The 21,145-nt window shown below is 47.4% G+C and overlaps 1 protein-coding gene across 2 annotated transcripts; it reads left to right on the forward strand.

Moving 5' to 3' along the window:
• Positions 1 to 11,780: 11,780 nt before the first annotated feature.
• On the forward strand, positions 11,781 to 19,052 carry ODF4 (outer dense fiber of sperm tails 4). 2 transcript variants are annotated; one of them, XM_010362436.2, is made up of 3 exons: positions 11,781 to 12,441; positions 18,346 to 18,480; positions 18,665 to 19,052. In XM_010362436.2, exons 1-3 carry the CDS (start codon positions 11,988 to 11,990, stop codon positions 18,847 to 18,849), a joined length of 774 nt encoding a protein of 257 aa, XP_010360738.1. In that variant the 5' UTR covers positions 11,781 to 11,987; the 3' UTR covers positions 18,850 to 19,052. The 2 variants fall into 2 exon arrangements, with proteins under 2 accessions (XP_010360738.1, XP_030779746.1); XM_030923886.1 differs by having other exon boundaries at positions 11,781 to 12,096.
• The last annotated feature ends 2,093 nt before the right edge of the window (positions 19,053 to 21,145 follow it).

Genomic DNA, 21,145 nt, shown 5'->3' on the forward strand with positions numbered 1-21,145 from the left:
GGGGCGGGGTCAGTGGACAGAGGAGTGGGGATTACCCCAGAATGAAAGGAATTTCTCATAGACTCAGAGTTCAGCCTCATAGTTTCACCACTGACTTTGCACTTGACTTCAATTACAAAGTCCCAGGGAATAACTCTAGAAGGATCTAGCTTGGGTCAATCTTTTTTTTTTTTTGAGATGGATCTTGCTCTGTTGTCCAGGCTGGAGTGCAGTGGTGAAATCTCAGCTCACTGCAACCTCTGCCTCTTGGGTTCAAGCGATTCTCCTGCCTCATCCTCCCAAGTAGCTGGGAGGACAGGCGTGCGCCATCATGCCTAGCTAATTTTTGTATTTTTAGTAGAGATGGGGGTTTCACCATGTTGGTCAGGCTGGTCTCGAACTCCTGACCTCAGGTGATCTGCCTGCCTTGGCCTACTAAAGTGCTGAGATTACAGGTGTGAGCCACTGTGCGCTTGGCCTTGCCTCAATCATTTTGAGTTTGGGTCACGTGTTCACCACTTTGCAGCCCTCACTGGAACCACAGCGATGAGTTTTTAGGCATCAACCAATAGAAGACAAGCATATGTAGATCACAATAGTACCATTATTACTGGTAAAGATGTTTGTAAATGTGGCTTTATTTTTTCTGGTTAAATTGGCTTTTTAATAATTCACTCTTGCTGGGCTCTGTGACTCCCGCCTGCAATCCCAGCACTTTGGGAGGCCGAGGCGGGAGGTCAGGAGTTCGAGACCAGCCTGACCAACATGGAGAAACCCCATCTCTACTAAAAGTACAAAATTACCTGGACGTGGTGGCGCATGCCTGTAATCCCAGCTATTCAGGAGGCTGAGGCAGGATAATCTCTTGAACTCGGGAGGCAGAGGTTGTGGGGAGCCAAGATCACCCCATTGCCCTCCAACCTGGGCAACAGAACAAAACTCCATCTCGAAAAAAAAAAAATTCACCCTTGATCGCCTAGTCCTGGGGAGTTTTACTGTGTGACCAAGAGCAGACAGGAACACATGCCCGTCCCAGGTGAGCAGGTTGCCAAAAGAGAACCCAGATGAAGCTGAACCACCACACATCCCTTCATCCCAAACCCACTGTGTTAATTATTTGTCCCATTAATGAAATAGCTGCATTTCTTCCTCTGGGAACATGGTGGGCTCCCTCTGAGTAAAGTGCAGGCATGTGACTTGCTTTAGCCAGTTACATGTCATTAGTTGTGATGTTTATCACCTCCAGCTGGGAGCTTTAAGAGCCTGTGCTTGATTGGCTGCACAAACTCTTTTTCCATTTGACATGGTAACAGTTAGTGGTCCAGGTGGTACCTGCTTCATTATCCTACGCTCCGGAATGAGGACGACATGGAGAGGAGCCCTGAGACAACAAACAGTGACATAGAGTTTGAGCAACAAAGAAATCTTTGCTGTTTTAAGCAACTGAGATTTTGCAGTTGCTTGTTACCACAGCATAACCTTGCCTATCCTGACTGCTGCATTCACCAATCAGATAAGGTGCTCCATCTTCTTTGGAGGAGGAATGAAGAAGAAATAGGGAGAGAAGTTAGGGGTTTTCACCTATCTACCTGGAAATATGAATGGGAAATAAATGCTTCTTCCTAATACATATTATTAAAATGAGGATGGAGGAGCACTTCCCAAAAGGAAAAATGGATCAGTCTGGATTATAAGCAGCAGAATACGACTTTGATGATGTTTGTAGAAAATGGAGTTTGCGGACAGGATATTGGATAGTCACCGAGTCTCCAGGAAAGCTGGAGAATCAAGCCTATAGAACAGGCAGGAGTGTAGGAGGTAACACAGCCCAAGCTACCACAAAAAGCACTCCACAGAACTGGTCTGTCAAGCACGCATGGTAGATTCACACGATCTTCAACCCCCGTCACTGGGTGTCCTGGTCAGCATGACAACAAAGCCCGCTGTGCCAGGAATGCTCACAACAGATGCTGCTGCTTATACCGCTGACAGTGCTACTCCTGGCCCGCCTGCTGTCACCACTGTAAAATAGACTCTCCTCTGTCCCTGCTTTGTGTCACTGGCTCCCAAGTTTAAGTCCAGGGACACTGTGTCTGTTTGGTTGATCCTAGGTCACGTAATTAGATCAATAGTTGGGAAAGTGAACCTTTGGCTTGTTTAACTTCTACAGCTGAACCTGGGCTGTCTCCAGACTACGGCTTTTTTTTTTGACCAAGTCTTGTTCTGTTACCCAGGTTGAAGGGCAGTGGTGCAATCTTGGCTCGCTGCAACCTCTGCCTCTCGGGTTCAAGCAATCCTCCTGCCTCAGTCTCCCAAGAAGCTGGGATTACAGGTGCATGCCATCATGCCCAGCTGATTTTTGTATTTTTAGTAGAGACAGGGTTTTGCTATGTTGGTCAGGGTGGTCTCGAACTCCTGCCTCAAGCAATCCATCTGCTTCAGCCTTCCAAAGTGCTGGGGTTACAGGCATGAGCCACCGCACCTGGCCACGACCATGTAGATTAATATAGATCGAATGTGCTTGGGAATTGTAGGGACAATTGTAGAGATAGGTAAATTCAATGGTCGGGGTTAGGGAAGCCCTCATCCAGAGGATGGCATGTGAGCTCAGCCTTGAAGGATGGTTCCCTCACATGGAGTTCTCACTCCATAGGACGCTTACTGGGTAACCCACCCAACCTTCTTCCTGAAGACTCCATCCCACCCAGGGATGGATTCCCAGGAGCCATATTCTGCTACTTGGCTCTCACCTCTCCCCAAGGCTGATTGGTTGTCTAAGAGTCTACAACTTCTCCAAGGTGGGCCAATCAGTGTCCATCCCTAGACCACTGGAAATTTGGGATCTGCATTAAGAAATGTTCCTTGTAGTCTAGGCTGTTTGAACAGAACACATGTAAAAATTTAGGAGTAGCAGAGAAGAAGGAAACAGAGGCGTTATAGGTTAGAAATTGTTTTCTAAATAAGCACATAGATAACCTTATTGTGTGCTGCATGGAAAGGAACTGAATACATTTGCCTTTAAGCATGAAAGAAAAAAAAAAAGAAATTGTTTTCTGTTGTTGTTTTTGAGACGGAGTTTCACTCTTGTCACCCAGGCAGGAGTGCAATGGTGCAATCTTGGCTTACTACAACCTCTGCCTCCTGGGTCCAAGTGATTCTCCTGCTTCAGCCTCCCGAGTAGCTGGAAATACAGGTGTGAGCCACCACCCCTGGGTATTTTTTTTTTTTTTTTTTTTTTGTATTTTTAGTATAGATGGAGTTTTACCATGTTGGCCAGGCTGGTCTCCAACTCCTGACCTCAGGTGATCTGCTCGCCTCGGCCTCCCAAAGTGCTGGGATTACAGGTGTCAGCCACCACGCCTGGTCATGAGGTCTGTTTAGATCTGGTGGCTCTCAGCTGCTTCCGTGTCATGTTTGGGCCATGAGAAGACTATTTTGGGAAGCTGCCCAAGTTCCTGTATGCCTAGATGCCCTGCAGTCATCATTTCCTGGTGTTGGCGGCCTCCCTGATGGTGCTGCAAGGGTCAAGTCCATGTCTGCCTCTGTCCTCTCCACTACTCTGGGGCATTCTTTTCATGCTGGCGGAGATCCCCACTCCTCTGACCACTGGCCACCTACCCTACTCTGCTGATTTTCCAGGATGTTTTGAATATATCTGAGTGAGACTGGCCAGTTCAAATGCTGGCTCTGTGACTTAGAGCAAATGACTTAGCCTCTGTGTGCCTCAGTTTTTTCTGCTGAAAAACACTGATAATAGGCCAGGCGTGGTGGCTCACGCCTGTAATCCTAGCACTGTGGGAGGCTGAGGAGGACGGATCACGAGGTCAGGAGATCGAGACCATCCTGGCTATATGGTGAAACTCCGTTTCTACTAAAAATACAAAAAATTAGCTGGGCGTGGTGGCGGGCGCCTGTAGTCCCAGCTACTTGGGAGGCTGAGGCAGGAGAATGGCGTGAACCCAGGAGGCGGAGTTTGCAGTGAACTGAGATCGTGCCACTGCACTGCAGCCTGGGCGACAGAGTGAGACTCTGTCTCAAAAAAACCAAAACCAAAAACAAACAAACAAAAAAACACTGATAATAACAGTTCTTACCTGTGTTCATTTGGGTTCTGCCAGAAGCAGACCCTGAGACAAAGATTTGAGAACAGGTAGTTAACCGGGAGGTGACCCCATGATACAATAGTAAAGGTGTAAGAAACTGAGATGGGGAAGGGAAGAAAGCCAATAAGGTGGGGTACAAAACCAGTTCCTACTATGAGCAACTAGAGATTGATCCCACTGGGGAACTCTGGGGGACAGCATAGAGCAGGGTTGAGCAAACTGGCCTGTGTCATAAAATAAAGTTTTATCAGAACAGCTGCTCCTATTCAATTATATATGATCTGTGGCTGCTTTCACAGGATAATAGCCAAGCGGAATAGTTGTGATAGAGACTGTATGACTCACAAAGCCTAAAGTATTTACTTCTTTATTTTTAACTTTTTTTTTTGTTTGTTTTTGAGAGAGTCTCGCTCTGACTCCCAGGCTGGAGTGCAGTGATGTGATCTCTGCTCACTGCAATCTCTGCCTCCCGGGTTCAAGCAATTCCCCTGCCTCAGTCTTCTGAATAGCTGGGATTACAGGTGTGAGTCACCACGTCCGGCTGTTTTTTTTTTTTTTTTGGCGTGTGTGTGTTTTCAGTAGAGACAGGGTTTCACCATGTTGGCTGAGCTGGTCTCAAACTCCTGACTTCGTGATCTGCCCACTTTGGCCTCCCAAAGCATTGGGATTACAGGCATGAGCCACCGTGCCTGGCCTATTATCTGGATTATTTTACAGAAAAAGTTTGCCAGCTCCTGATGTAGGACATGTGTTAGAGATATCCCAACCTAGGAGCAAGGAAGCTAGGGGATTTCTCTGTCAATTCTCTCTGTTACTAGTGGACAGCTTCTCTTCAGTTCTCTTCTCGTCCTTCCACCTTTCAGTTTACCTCTTCTAGGCTTTTGCTGGTGCAACATCAAGGCTGATGACAGTTACGTTTACTTTTGTGGCTATAATTAAGTCTTCCTTGCTTTGTCCATCTGTTGATTCTAAGAGTTGAAAGGCAATGAACAGTGTTTACCTTATACATTGTGACTATATAAATATCTTTTGTTGCAGAGCTAGTAATCACTTAGATTACATTTCCTTTCTTGAACTATTTGTAATGACCTTCTGAAAAACAATGTTTGATACATTCACAAGATGATATGAAATCTATGTTAGTTGTAAATGATTATAATATAATAAATACCTGGCTAGGCACAGTAGCTTGTGCCTGTAATCCTAGCACTTTGGAAGGCCAAGGCGGGAAGATCGCTTGAGCCCAGGTGCACCACACCTGTGCTACTCAGGAGGCCGAAGTGGGAAGATTGCTTGAGCCCAGGAGTTCGGCTACACTCCAGCCTAGGTGACAAAGCGAGATTTGTCTCAAAAAAAAAAAAAAAAAAAAAAAAAAAAAGAATATCCATACATCTATCACCCAATCCAGGCACCCAACCCAGGAGCTAGACTCTTACTAGTAATGTGTATGTGCCTGTGTAACACTCCTCATCCCATTCCTCTACCTTCTTGAGAAGTAACCATCATATGACATTTCGTGTTCACTGTGCCACTGCTTTTAAAAAACTACTATGCAACAAATGGGATCTAATTAAACTAAAGAGCTTCTGCACAGCCAAAGAAACTACCATCAGAGTGAACAGACAGCCTACAGAATGGGAGAAAATTTTTGCCATCTACTCTTCTGACAAAGGGCTAATATCCAGAACCTACAAATAACTCAACCAAATTTACAAGAAAAAAACAAACAACCCCATCAAAAAGTGGGCAAAGGACATGAACAGACACTTCTCAAAAGAAGACATTTATATGGCCAACAGATACATGAAAAAATGCTCATCATCAACTTACCATCAGAGAAATGCAAATCAAAACCACAATGAGATACCATCTCACACCAGTTAGAATGGCAATCATTAAAAAGTCAGGAAACAACAGGTGCTGGAGAGGATGTGGAGAAATAGGAACACTTTTACACTGTTGGTGGGACTGTAAACTAGTTTAATCATTGTGGAAAACAGTGTGGTGATTCCTCAAGGATCTAGAACTAGAAATACCATTTGACCCAGCCATCCCATTACTGGGTATATACCCAAAGAATTATAAATCATGCTGCTATAAGGACACACACACACGTATGTTTATTGTGGCACTATTCACAATAGTAAAGACTTGGAATCAAACCAAATGTCCATCAGTGACAGATTGGATGAAGAAAATGTGGCACATATACACTATGGAATACTACGCAGCCATAAAAAAGGATGAGTTCATGTTCTTTGTAGGGACATGGATGCAGCTGGAAACCATCATTCTCAGCAAACTATTGCAAGAACAGAAAACCAAATACTGCATGTTCTCACTCATAGGTGAGAATTGAACAATGAGATCACTTGGACACAGGAAGGGGAACATCACACATCGGGGCCTATTGTGGGGAGGGGGGATGGGGGAGGGATAGCATTAGGAGATATACCTAATGTAAATGATGAGTTAATGGGTGCAGCACACCAACATGGCACTGTAGAGGACTATATGCTCTTGCAAACGAAGCAGGGCATTCCTCCTCTGCAAACAGGGAGGACAAAGGAGCCTACAAGACTGGCCTCAGTTCCAAATAGCAGACCCTGGGGGCTTGTTTATATGTAAACATCTTGGAAATCCAGAAAGTCAGGGAAAGGTCAGAAAAACAACAATGTGTCTTGTGACTTGGTAACATTCCACAAACCACGGTATAAAATAAAGCGGAGCGTGTCATTGGGGCGGCCGCCATGTTTGTCTTGTGTTGTCTTGTGTGTTCATTCCTTTGTTCAGGAAACACGCGGACCCCAACATGGCACATGTATACATATGTAACAAACCTGTACGTTGTGCACATGTACCCTAGAACTTAAAGTATAAAAAAAGCCAAAAAACAAAAAACTACCAAGCAATCATAAGCTTACATAAGCTTAAACAATGCTTTGTTTGTTGAGCCTGGTTATGGGCTCTATAAAAATGGCATCCTATGTACTGTGTAGTCTTCTGGGGGTTACATTTTTCAGGAAACCTCTATTTCCAAGATTCTTCCACGTTGTGTGTTGCTGTGAGAAATGCTTATTATTATTATTATTATTAATTTTTTTTTTGAGACGGAGTCTTGCTCTGTTGCCCAGGCTGGAGTGCAGTGGCCGGATCTCAGCTCACTGCAAGCTCTGCCTCCCGGTTTTACGCCATTCTCCTGCCTCAGCCTCCCAAGTAGCTGGGACTACAGGCGCCCGCCACCTTGCCCGGCTAGTTTTTTGTATTTTTTAGTAGAGACGGGGTTTCACCGTGTTAGCCAGGATGGTCTCGATTTCCTGACCTCGTGATCCGCCTGTCTCGGCCTCCCAAAGTGCTGGGATTACAGGCTTGAGCCACCACGCCCGGCCGAGAAATGCTTATTATTAAAAACCCTTAGAAACTCAAGGAAAAAACCGGGTGCAGTGGCTTATGCCTGTAATCCCAGCACTTTGCGAGGCCGAGGCAGGTGAATCACGAGGTCAGGAGTTTGAGACCCACCTGGCCAACAAGGTGAAACCCCGTCTCTACTAAAAATACAAAAAATTAGCTGGGCATAGTGGCGGGCACCTGTAATCCCAGCTACTTGGGAGGCTCAGGCAGGAGAATCACTTGAACCCGGGAGGCGGAGGTTGCAGTGAGCCGAGATCACACCACTGCACTCCAGACTAGGCGATAGAGCGAGACTTTGTCTCAAAAAAAAAAAAAAAAAGAAACTCCAGGAAAAACTTAAAAACTAAACAGCATTCAAGGGAGGAAACCCAATCCTGAGGACGCTGGCTCTGTGTAAATGACATTCTCAGCGGGCCACCCCCTCTCCCAGCGCTGTCCGCTTCTCCTGTCTTCAAGATTCATCTTCTGACCCGGCGCGGTGGCTCACGCCTGTAATTCCAGCACTCTGGGAGGCTAAGGTGGGTGGATCACGAGGTCAGGAGATCGAGACCATCCTGGCTAACACAGTGAAAACCCGTTTCTACCAAAAATACAAAAAATTAGTGCAGGCGCCTGTAGTCCCAGCTACTTGGGAGGCTGAGGCAGGAGAATGGTGTGAACCTGGGAGGTGGAGCTTGCAGTGAGCCGAGATCACGCCACTGCACTCCAGCCTGGGGGACAGAGCGAGACTCTGTCTCAAAAAAAAAAAAAAAAAAAAAAGATTCTGTCTTCTGACCCAGTGCCCCAACTGTGACTGCTTGTTCTAAGGATGGCACTCGTCCCTGGTAAGGTCAGAGAATGCTTGGACGTGGGACTGAGAGGTCTCCCCTCCAGCAGCTGGAGGTGTCTGATACACAGCTTGGAGTGTGAAGGCCACGTTTCCTACCATGTGGGCCAGAGCAGAGGAAGAGGCTGGTCTGCAGAGACAGAGAAAGATGCCCAGGGAGGGGCAGAGACCAGAGCCAGAGGAAGCGCCCTCACAGGCTTTGAATTTCAACTTCCAACCATTCCTGAGGTCCCACTGCACAGGTGACATCAGGATTCATAGTTCATTCTCCTTTTGCTTACAAGGAGAGTTAATCTATTCCAGGATTTGCGGATGCCACTGACTGGCAAGGATGCTTGCCAGGAATTATCTTCTGCGTTTTTGCTCCTTCCCTGTTTGCTAGTGAAAGACTGTAAAAATAATTAAAATGATAATTTAACAATATAATTACCAGTTGCCAGGAATTTACTATGAAGTAGTGAGTGCTTTTTGATCATTATCTCATTCAGCACTCTTACCAAGTCTATGAGAAAAATATCATTCCTGTGTTACAGATGAGTAAACTGAGGCATACGAAAAATATATGACATCCAGGTTCACAGGGCTATTAAGAGGAACACCTGGCCGCGTGTAGTGGCACATGCCTGTAATCCCAAGGTTTTGGGAGGCTGAAATGGGTGGATCACATGAGGTCAGGAGTTTGAGACCGGCCTGACCAACATGGTGAAGTCCTGTCTCTACAAAATACAAACAATTAGGCGGGCATGGTGGTGCATGCCTGTAATCCCAGCTACTTGGGACGCTGAGGCAGGAGAATCACTTGAACCCAGGAGGTGGAGGTTGCACTTAGCTGACCAAGATGGCGCCACTGCACTCTAGCCTGGACAACAAGAGCGACTCCAACTCAAAAAAAAAGCGGGGGGGAAGACCCATTTTTCATAGCTTCGCCTGTTGGACCCCAAAGGCTATGTTCTTTTTTTTTTTTTTTTTTTTTGAGACAGAGACTCCCTCTGTCCTGGGTGATGAAGGAAGACCGTTTCAAGCAATCAATCATCAATAAAAATAATTATAATAATCTTCTCAGAAGGCATGATATCCCCAGGACCCGTTCTCATCCTACGTCCTCCTCTTTCTGGTGCTGAGAAAAAAAGAAAGGAAAAAGAAAAGTCAAAAGAAGAGGAAAGGAATTGGTGATGATTGACTAGCAGTGAGCAGAGCTGGGAGGGAGTGAAGGGTTGGGGAAAGCAGTGGGAAGCTCGATGACATCTTTGCAAGACATTTCCAAAGAACAATGGAGGGAGGATCTTTTCCTGGGGACAAGCTCCTGCTCCCTCCCCCTGCTCCATCAGTGAGCATTTGGGGTTGGGGTTAGGGCAGAGGAAATAGGAAGAGAAAAGGGGACTGTCCTAGTCCATTTTGTGTTGCTATAACAGAATACTTGAGGTTGAATAATTCATAAAGAAAAAAAAAAAAGAAAAGAAAAAAGGGCTAATTGGCTCACAATTCTGATGGCCAGAAAGCTCAAGATTGGGCGTCTGTTAAGGATGTCAGGCTGCTTCCACTTATGGCGGAGGGCGAAGGGGAGCTGGCTTGCGCAGAGATCGCAAGGTAAGGGAGGAGCTGAAACTGTGCCCCAAAGAGTTAAATAAACCAGTGATTAACGGACATTTTCGAGTTACAGGATGGTAGCCAAGAAACAGCTTGCTGAAATCCTGAAACTCCCTTTGCTTACAACAGAACTGGCTGAAATCCGTGGGAACCCGTATAGCTGACTGCAATCTGCACAGAACGAGCTTGCTGATGTCGCAGCCCGAATTTCCACCTGATGTTTCATACTAACGCCACCAAATTTGCACATGCAGCCCATGAAGAAGCTTGCAGAGATAACTGGACATAGTTAAGGACTTTCTAGACTTCTCCTTTCTTTCACCAATCACCTGCTAGTCCCAGAATCCACCCCCTAAACCTTTTCTCATGGAAGGACTGTCTTAAGGCCAGCAAAGGGAGCAGATTTGAGCTGGATTCCCATATCCCTGTGGGTCAACTCACAATAAAGCTTTTCTTTTCTCAAAACCTAGTGCCCTAGTATTGGCTTCTATGCACATCGGGCAGTGAGCCCTTTTGCTTGGTAACTGTTCCAAGTTCTTTTTAACAACCAGCTATTGTGGGGAACTAATGGAGTGAGGTCTCAGGGAAGGCGTTAATCCCTTCACAAGGCATCTGCCCCCATGACCTGAACACCACCCACGCGGCCCTCTCACCTCCCATCACCACCACACTGGGGAGCACATTTCAACGTGAGGTTTGGTGAGGACAAATTAACCACATGTAAACCACAGGAGGGCCTCTCCCAGACCATTGCTCATATGTAAAGGGGGGCAGAAACTGGAGGGAGGCGTCAGATCCACAGTTCTGGGCTGTGGCCTGAGAAACAGGATTTCCAGAAAGAGTTAGAGCTGGAGCCATGGGCCAAGTGCGGTGGCTCATGCCTGTAATCCCAATGCTTTGGGAGGCCAAGCGGGGAAGATCTCATGAGGGCAGGATTTTTTTTTTTTTTTTTTTTTTTTTTTGGAGACTAAGTTTCACTCTTATTGCCCAGGCTGGAGAGCAATGGCGCGATCTCGGTTCACCAAAACCTCCGCCTCCTGGGTTCAAGCAATTCTCCTCCCTCAGCCTCCCGAGTAGCTGGGATTACAGGCACACGCCACCATGCCCAGCCAATTGTGTATTTTTAGTAGAGACGGGGTTTCTCCATGTTGGTCAGGATGGTCTCAAACTCCCGACCTCAGGTGATCCACCCACCTTGGCCACCCAAAGTGCTGGGATTACAGGTGTGAGCCACCATGCCTGGCAGAGGTCAGGAGTTTGAGACCAGACTGGGTAACATATCAAGACCCCATCTCTACAAACAATTGAAAAATTAGTGGCCGGGCGTGGTGGCTCACACCCGTAATCCCAGCACTTTGGGAGGCCAAGGTGGGTGGATAACGAGGTCGGGAGATCAAGACCATCCTGGCTAACACGGTGAAACCCCGTCTCTACTAAAAATACAAAAAATTAGCCGGGCGTGGTGGTGGGCGCCTGTAGTCCCAGCTATTCGGGAGGCTGAGGCAGGAGAATGGTGTGAACCCGGGAGGCAGAGCTGGCAGTGAGCTGAGATTGTGCCACTGCACTCCAGCCTGGGCGACAGAGCGAGACTCCATCTCAAGAAAAAAAAAAAAAAGAAGAAAGAAAAAGAAAAATTAGCCAGGCATGGTGGCACAATCCTGTAGTCCCAGCTACTCAGGAGGCTGAGGTGGGAGGATCACTTGAACCCAGAAGTTCAAGGTTGCAGTGAGCCAAAGTTGTGTCACGGAACCCCAGTCCCCAGCCTGGGCAATAGAGGGAGACTCTGTCTCTCTTAAAAAAAAAAAAAAAAAAAAAAAAAAAAGCTGACATCTTGGTTCTCCTCCCCCATCTCACTGTGCCCCCAGGAAAATTCCGTGGCAGTTAGGGGACCTGGCCTGCTGAATGGGGCCTTCTCTTGGATCAAGAGTCTCTTATTAGATCAAGGTCTCTTATTAGACTTCCTCATTCTTTCTCAGACCCCAGGCTGTATAGTGGCAGCTGATGAAAATATCTGAAAGATGAGAAGAGACAACCGAGGCTGGTGAGGGAAGAGGGAGACAGGTGGAGAAGTGGTGCTCAAGATGGATGCAGAAGACTCTGGGAGTGAGTTCCCTAGGTCAGAAGGAGAAAGAGACCAACATCAGAGACCTGGAAAGGGAACGAAGAGTGGGGAGGCAGAATGGGGCAGAGGTGAGCTGGGAAAAGATGGGCGACCGCTGTCCTCCACCGTCTCCCTCACCAGTAACAGGTCCTTGAGCCAGCGCCGGAACTCTCCGCTTCCCTTTCAATGGAGAGTCGCACACAGTTTCCACTGGATGGCCCAGGTGTTGGCTTCTGAGCTCAGCCTGGTTGCCTTTATCCTACTGTTGGTCATGGCCTTCTCCAAGAAATGGCTGTACCTCTCTAGGAGCCGCTTCTACCAGCGCTGGCCCGTAGATGTCAGCAACAGAATCTACACATCAGCCCACATCATGTCCATGGGCCTCCTGTACTTCTGCAAATCCAGGAGCTGTTCTGACTTAGAGAATGGGAAAGGTGAGCCCCTCCACCCCCAATCCCAGCCCAGGCCTCCAGCCTGTCTTGGCCTCTATATCTGCACCCTGGATGTATTCTTGTTCCCTCTCCCTGGTCATCTTTACTTTTTGGCCTGCAAGATAGTTCCACTGGCACTGAGACCTCCAACGATCATTTCTCGTCCTGTAGCCTGGCTAAATAGATTTGATTGGTACAAAGGAAAATGTCATTGCTTTTGATAAAACCCAGAGCCAAATGTGTGCTTCTAAGAATGCTGTGAGAGAGTTGGGCATGGTGCCATACACCTGTGGTCTCAGCTATCCAGGAGGCTGAGGCGGGAGGATTGCTTGGGCCCAGGAGTTTGAGTCCAGCCTGGGCAACCTAGTGAGACATCTGTCTCTAAAAACAAACAAAAAAAATCAGGTCGGGCGCTGTGGCTGACGCCTGTAATCCCAGCATTTTGGGACGCCAAGGCAGGCGGATCACCTGAGGTAGGTAGATCGAGTCCATCCTGGCTAACACGGTGAAACCTCATCTCTACTAAAAATACAAAAAATTAGCCAGGCATGGTGGCACATGCCTGTAATCCCAGCTACTCCGGAGACTGAGGCAGGAGAATCGCTTGAACCCGGCAGGCGGAGGTCACAGTAAGCCGAGACCGCACCACTGCACTGCAGCCTGGGTAACAAGAGCGAAACTCCGTCTCAAAAAAAAAAAAAAAAAAAAAGTTTTGAGGGGCATGGACTCTTAGCACAAGAGACTCACTCATTAATCACCTAATTTACCAGGGAGAAGAGCCCCAGTGAGATGGAGGTTTCCTTAGTCTTGTGTACCCAGAGCTTTTTTTTTTTTTTTTTTTTTTTTTTTTTTGATACGGAGTCTTGCTCTGCCACCCAGGCTGGAGCGCAGTGGCCGGATCTCAGCTCACTGCAAGCTCCGCCTCCCGGGTTTACGCCATTCTCCTGCCTCAGCCTCCCGAGTAGCTGGGACTACAGGCGCCCGCCTCGTCGCCCGGCTAGTTTTTTGTATTTTTAAGTAGAGACAGGGTTTCACCATATTAGCCAGGATGGTCTCGATCTCCTGACCTCGTGATCCGCCCGTCTCGGCCTCCCAAAGTGCTGAGATTACAGGCTTGAGCCACCGCGCCCGGCCATACCCTTGCACTGTCCCTTCTCAGGCCCTGATCCCACACACTCTCCTTTCCTTCTGCCTCAGGCCTTGCTTTTCTGGATCATTTTCCTGTTTCCACACCTGGTTTCCGTGTTCCTTCCTTCCCTGAATTCTTGCAGCTGCTTCGTTCCTTATCCTTGTTTTTTTTGTTTGTTTTACCGATTTTTTTAGAGACAAGGTCTCACTCTGTCACCCAGGCTGGAGTGCAGTGGTACAATCATAGCTCACTGCAGCTTCGAACTTCTGGGCTCAAGGGATCCTCCTGCTTTAACTTCCTGAGAATCTCAGACTACAGGCCCTGGCCACCACACCTGGATCTGATTCTTGTTAATCTCTGCTTATGCTGTTCCCTCGCCCCTCAGGAATTTGGAGTTCTTTCTCAGCTGCTGGGGATAACCAGAGCTTTTGACCCTTATTTCAATTTTTTCACTTTCCTTAGCATGAAAAAAACACACAGCTATTATTTTCTGAAAGTATTATGTCCTTATTATATGAATATGAAAGTATTCATATAATAAATGATGAAAGTATTATGCTCTTATAATAAATTTGGGGAAACAAAAGCTATCCTTTATTGTACACTTCCTCCATTTGTTCGATTTAGTCCTCAGTCAACCCTAAGGGATAGAGATAATTATGCCTATTTTAGAGATGAGAAAATTGGGACTCAGAGAGATTAAGTACCTTGCTCAGGGTCATAAAGCTATTAGATTGAACCAAATGACATGCTAATATTTGACTGCTTTTTCACCTACAAAAGGAGCCATTTCATATGGATCAACCTAATAATGGCAGGGTTGGAATTGCAACTCAGGTGTGTCTGGCTCTGAAACTCACGTAGGCGCCTTGCTCTATGGAGCTACTCAAAGACAGCCAGGCTTTTTATATTTATTTATTTATTTATTTATTTTATTTAATTTAATTTTTTTTTTTTTGAGACAGAATCTTGCTCTGTTGCCCAGGCTGGAATGCAGTGGCGGTCTCAGGTCACTGCAACTTCTGCCTCCCAGGTTTAAGTGATTCTCCTGCCTCAGCTTTCAAGTAGCTGGGATGACAGGCGCCCGCCACCATGTCCAGCTAAATTTTGTATTTTTAGTAGAGACGGGGGTTTCACCATGTTGACCAGGCTGGTCTTGAACTCCTGACCTCAGGTGGTTCGCCTGCCTCGGCCTCCCAAAGTGCTGGGATTACAGGTGTGAGCCCCCGCATCCAGCCAAACATCACTGATTTTTTAAATTTATTTAATTAGGATTAGGTAGTGTATAAACAGTGAATATTCAAAGAATACAAAGGATTGTATGGTGAAGTGAGTCTGTTATCTCTTGGTTTCCAGTCTCCCTCCTCAGTTTCTACTGTTTCTTTCCAGAGACATTCTATTCAGAGACAAGCATCTATTTTTATTTATTTTATTTTTTTATTTTTATTTTTTATTTTTTATTTTTTTTTGAGACGGAGTCTCGCTCTGTCGCCCGGGCTGGAGTGCAGTGGCCGGATCTCAGCTCACTGCAAGCTCCGCCTCCCGGGTTTACGCCATTCTCCTGCCTCAGCCTCCCGAGTAGCTGGGACTACAGGCACCCGCCACCTCGCCCGGCTAGTTTTTGTATTTTGTTAGTAGAGACGGGGTTTCACCGTGTTAGCCAGGATGGTCTTGATCTCCTGACCTCGTGATCCGCCCGTCTCGGCCTCCCAAAGTGCTGGGATTACAGGCTTGAGCCACCGCGCCCGGCCCTATTTTTATTTTTATTTTGAGACAGTGTCTTACTCTGTCACCCAGGATGGAGTGCAGTGGTGTGATTGTAGTTTATTGCACTGTAGCCTCGAACTCCTGGGCCCAAGTGATCCTCCCACTTCAAAGCTCCCGGGTAGCTGGAACCACAGGTGCATGCCACCATGCCTGGCTACTTTTTTTTTTTTTTTTAAATTTGTAGAGACCAGGGTCTCCCAATGCTCTCCAGGCTGGTCTCCAACTCCTGGTCTCAAGTGATCCTCCTGCCTCCACCTCCCAAAGTGTTGGAATTACTGGTGTGAGCCATTGTGCCTAGTCTATCACCTATCACCATTTTAAATGAACACACAATAACCCAATTTATGGGTATAGTATAATTTATTTTACAAATCTCTTGTAAATCAAGGAGCTTATTGGACTTATTTATTTATTTATTTTTTTGAGACAGAGTCTCACTCTGTTGCCCAGGTTGGAGTGCAGTGGTGTGATCTTGGCTCACTGCAACCCCTGCCTCCTGGGCTCAAGCGATCCGCCCACCTCAGCCTCCCCAGTAGCTGAGACTACAGACAGGTGCCACCACACCTGGCTAATTTTTGTATTTTTAGTAGAGACAGGGTTTTTACCATGTTGGCCAGGCTGGTTTCAAACTCCTGACGTCAAGTGATCCTCCCACTTCAGCCTCTCAAAGTACTGGGATTACAGGCATGAGCCAGCATGCTTGGCCGACATATTAATACCTCTGCAAAGAAGATTCTTGTACCCAGATTTTGCTGCAGATATCTGATTATTCCTTAACATAAATTCCAAGAAGAAGCATTGTATGGTAAAAGAATGTAGATTTTCTGGATCTTGTATGCCAGATCATTCACCACAAATGCTGCCCACCAGAGTGTGCGAGAGGACCTCTTTTCTCTATATATTCTCCTATACTAGGTGTTATCAATCTTATTTTGATCTTTGCTAATTTGACAGTTTATATATATATATGTATGTAGAGACGGGGTTTCACCATGTTGGCCAGGATGGTCTTGATCTCCTGACCTTGTGATCCGCCCACCTTGGCTTCCCAAAATGCTGGCATTACAGGTGTGAGCCACTGTGCCCAGCCAAGTGTGTGTGTGTGTGTGGGTGTGTGTGTGTGTGTGTATTTATATATTCTTTTTTATTTTTTTGTGATGGAATCTTGCTGTGTCCCCCAGGCTGGGGTGCAGTGGTACGATCTCAGCTCACTGCAAACTTGGCCTCCCGGGATCAAGCAATTCTCCTGTCTCAGCCTCCCAGTAGCTGGGATTACAGGCGCGTGCCACCATGCCCCGCTCATTTGTGTATTTTTAGTACAGATGGAGTTTCACCATGTTGGCCGGGCTGGTCTTGAACTCCTGATCTCAAGTGACCCGCCCACCTCAGCCTCCCAAAGGGCTAGGATTACAGGCATGAGCCTCCATACCCGGCCCCAGTTGTATATTTTCAAAGAGACAGGGCCTCCCTATGTTGTCCAGGCTGGTCTCAAACCCTTAGGCTCAAGAGATCCTCCCACCTCAGCTTCCCAAAGTGCTGGGATTACGGGTGTGAGCCACCGTGCTTGGCCTCGATGGTTTTTCACAAATCACATTTAATTAGCAATTCTTTGTGTTGAGTTTCATATGTTGATCAGACATTTGTACTCCTTCTTTGGAGAACTGCAGTTTAAGTCCTCTGTCCATTTTTTTTTTCTGTCGAGGTATTCATTTGCATGCGGTTGAGATTATCAATCAATCTCTATATCAAGGAGCCTGGTTTATTTGTGAAGTGAAAGCTGCTGGGTGCGGTGTACCCAGCCTGTAATCCCAGCACTTTGGGAGGCCGAGGCAGGCGGAACACGAGGTCAGGAGATCGAGACCATCCTGGCTAACATGGTGAAATCCCGTCTCTACTAAAAAAAATACTAAAAATACTAAAAATTAGCCGGGCGTGGTGGCCGGCACCTGTAGTCCCAGCTACTCAGGAGGCTGAGGCAGGAGAATGGCGTGAACCTGGGAGGCGGAGCTTGTAGTGAGCCGAGATCGTGCCACTGCACTCCAGCCTGGGCGACAGAGCGAGACTCCGTCTCAAAAAAAAAAAAAAAAAAAGTGAAAGCAATATTTCATTTTTACTTCAAATGTGCATTTCTCTGGTTATTAATGGACCTGTACATTTTCTTTCTGTCTTTTTTTGTTTGTTTGTTTTTGTAGGCGGAGTCTTGCTCTGTTGACCAGGCTGGAGTGCGGTGGCACACCGCAATCTCCGCCTCCCAGGTTCAAGCGATTCTCCTGCCTCAGCCTCCCGAGTAGCTGGGACTACAGGCACACACCACCATGCCCAGCTAATTTTTGTATTTTTAGTAGACACGGGGTTTCACTATGTCGGCCAGGCTGGTCTTGAACTCCTGGCCTTGTGATCCACCTGCCTCGGCCTCCCAACGTGCTGGGATTACAGGCCTGAGTCGCCGTGCCCGGCGGTACGTTTTCTTGTATTTGCTCTTTTTTATGTTTTGTCTTTTGTAAATCCTTAGTTGATCTTTTTGTTTGTCATTTTCCCCAGACAGTTTTAAGCTGTGGACAAATCAGCCCATGTTTAAGGTGGCTAAGTTAAGCTTCAACCTGACCCTGGGGTTGGGCCTCGTCCTCACCATCTGGTTGCACCTGCCCTACCTGCCCGCTGTTCAGAAATTACCCTTTGTCGGCTTGGTCGGGACCATCTTGAGCTTCTGTGAAGGTGCCTCTTAGCTCTGGAAAAGGTCCTTTGTTTTCCTAACCCACATCTTTCTAGGCACTTCTCCCTCCTCTTTGGGGGTGGTGTGGGGGTTTTGTGGGTGGTGGGAGAACAGAGCCGAGAATCGAGTTACATCATTTCCTGGTCACAGGAGAGGTAGAAATGGAGGGGTTGACTCCTGGACCCTCAGGGGCCAGTCCCTCTGTGCATGGTGATGGACCCTCAGGGGCCAGTCCCTCTGTGCATGGTCCTGTGGGACTCTTGCATGACAACGAGACCCTCTGCTTCCTGTCTCCTAGTGACCTTCATCTTCTCCACCCTCATGCTGTTTCCCATTAACATCTGGATCTTTGAGGTGGAGAGGAATGTATCCATCCCCATCGGATGGAGCTATTTCATTGGTTGGCTGGTGCTTATCCTATATGTCAGCTGCGGTGAGTGGCCAGAGGGCCCTGGGGGAAGGAAGGGACATGGGAAAGTTAGGTCAGGGAAAGTGTGGAGGGAAGAGGCTAGCGATCCCCAGGGTTAGATTTTTAGGGTCTTATCTTCCCTTTGGCCTCACCCTGCTTGTCACTTTACCTCCCAGTCACAACTTTCCTCTCCCCTATCCTTTCCCAGCGATCCTTTGCTACTTCAACCATAGAAGTTTCTGGAGTCCGATTCTGAGCCACCCCAGTGGCACCGTGTCCTGCAGCAGCAGTTTCGGCTCAGTAGAAGAATCTCCAAGGGCACAGATGATCACAGACACCGCCATCACTCAGGAGGGAGTCCTGGCTCCTGAGCGGAAGGATACACACCTGTAACCTTTTCTGAACTCCTGGCACCAAGTTCTGTCCATTCCTCTGACCCCGTCTCCTCCTCCTCCCCCCAGCCCTAAAGGTTGGTCCTCATCATTGCAAGGAATGAGAAAGGGAGGATGCTGGACCAGCTTTGCACTCCTCTGCTTTCTCCCTGACTTGACTGAGCTTGAGTGATGTGGAATAAATTGTCCGTCTCTGCTTTCTCATATCTGGCTATTGTTGAGGCAAGCTAGAGGAGGAGGGAGAGGAAGGGAGAAAGAACAAGTTTGTTTTCCAGTTCTTGCTGCCCAGGAGCCTTTTGGCACCTGCTAGTCCCTAAACCTGCCCAACCTCTACCAGAGCATACTTGTACATGGGCAAATACCTCTGGAGAGCTACGCCTCTTTTTCTTTGTTATCTCTGACCCAACATTTGCTAGTTAGTGGGTGGAGGAGGTAGCGCTGATTAGGAGAGAGATATCACCTACCATCTTGTTGGCTTAAGCATAGTGAAGGATTCAAAAGCCAAAAGGCTCAAAGATAAGAGGCAGGTTGAACAATGAGCACCACAGCACAGGTGGTTCGCCCAGGTGTGTGTCCTGGGCAGCAGTCCCACCCTCTGTGTCCAGCTCCGATGACAGAATGCATAGGGCCTGTGCCCTGGAGACCACCATCCACCCTGGCTGCTATAGCTTTCCACTCAAGCCTCCTACACCCTCCGCTATGTAACAGCAGGAATAAAACATGGCAACAAAGGAAAGCATTCGGGTTAGGTCCAAAAGGTAAGTTGCACATTTGGGTTTTAAAACTAGCTTGGGGAGTGCTGGCAATGCCCATCAGGCTTTGGACATGTTGCCCAGAGAGGCCAGCCTCCCAAGAGAGCATCCATAGCTGATCTGGGTCATGTCTATCCCTCCAGATGAAATCACGATACCAGGCAGCTACACGAGTGCAGGGACACGCCTGTAGTCCTAGTTACTCAGGAGGCTGAGGCAGGAGAATGGTGTGAACCTGGGAGGCGGAGCTTGCAGTGAGCCGAGATCACGCCTCTGCACTCCAGCCTGGGCAACAGAGCAAGACTCTGTCTCAAAAAAAAAAAAAAAAAAAAAAAAAGTGTTTTTGAAGATGGTGGAGGGGATCTCATCATGTTGCCCAGGCTGGTCTCAAACTCCCAGCATCAAGTGATCCTCCTGCCTCAGCCTCCCAAAGCACTGGGATTACAGGCATGAACCACTGTACCCAGCCTAAAATGTATTTTAATTGAATGTCTTGGTCCATCTGCGCTCTCTAACAAAGTACCTAAGACTGGATAATTTATAAAGAACAGAAATTTATTTTTCACAATTCTAGAATCTGGGAACTTTAAGACCAAGGCACCAGCAGATTCCATGCCTAGTGAGGGCTTGCTGTCTGTTTCCAAGATGGTGCCTTCTTGTTGTGTTTTCACACGATGGAAGAGAGGGAAGGGCCAAGCAATTATTTGAAGCCTTATTTAAAAAAAATTAGGGCCGGGCGTGGTGGCTCACACCTGTAATCCCAGCCCTTTGGGAGGCCAAGGCGGGCGGATCACCTGACGTCAGGAGTTCGAGAGCAGCCTGGCCAACCTGGTGAAACCCCGTCTCTACTCCAACCCAGGCTGGAGTGTGATGGCATGATCTTGGCTCACTGCAACCTCTGCCTCCTGGGTTCAAGCGATTCTCCTGCCTCAGCCTCCTGGGTAGCTGGGATTTATAGGCATGCACCACCACGTCCAGCTAATTTTGTATTTTTAGTAGAGACAGGGTTTCTCCATGTTGGTCAGGCTGGTCTTGAACTCCCGACCCCAGGTGATCTGCCCACCTTGGCCTCCCAAAGTGCTGGGATTATAGATGTGAGCCACCGCGCCCGGCCTAGGATTGGTATTCTTTCTTCCTTACCTATTTGGTGTATTGTGTCAGCTTAGCTAAACTGCAACTATTTTTCAGAAGTCTCTTTCCTGCAGTGTTTCAGGTTAGCTTGAGCCACAGAGACATTTTGTAGGAGATTTGGAAGTGGACGTGGAACATTTAATTACTAGTGTTAATTCCCTCTGCCACAGTAACAACATTCAAAGTGGTGGCTGATCTGTCACCCTGGGTGCTGGAATGAGGAGACATGGAGTGGAGCCCACAGCAGAGGCTTGATGGATAGGTAGTGCTATGGACTAAATTGTTTCTCCCTGAAATTCATATGTTGAAGCCCTTACTCCCAATGTAACTATATTTGGAGATGAGGCTTTTTAGGAGGTAATTGGGGTTAAATCACATCATAAGGGTGGGCGCCCTATCCAATAGGATTAGTAG

Source organism: Rhinopithecus roxellana, chromosome 19 (genome assembly GCF_007565055.1).
Source record: "Rhinopithecus roxellana isolate Shanxi Qingling chromosome 19, ASM756505v1, whole genome shotgun sequence".
Classification (NCBI taxonomy): Eukaryota; Metazoa; Chordata; class Mammalia; order Primates; family Cercopithecidae; genus Rhinopithecus; species Rhinopithecus roxellana.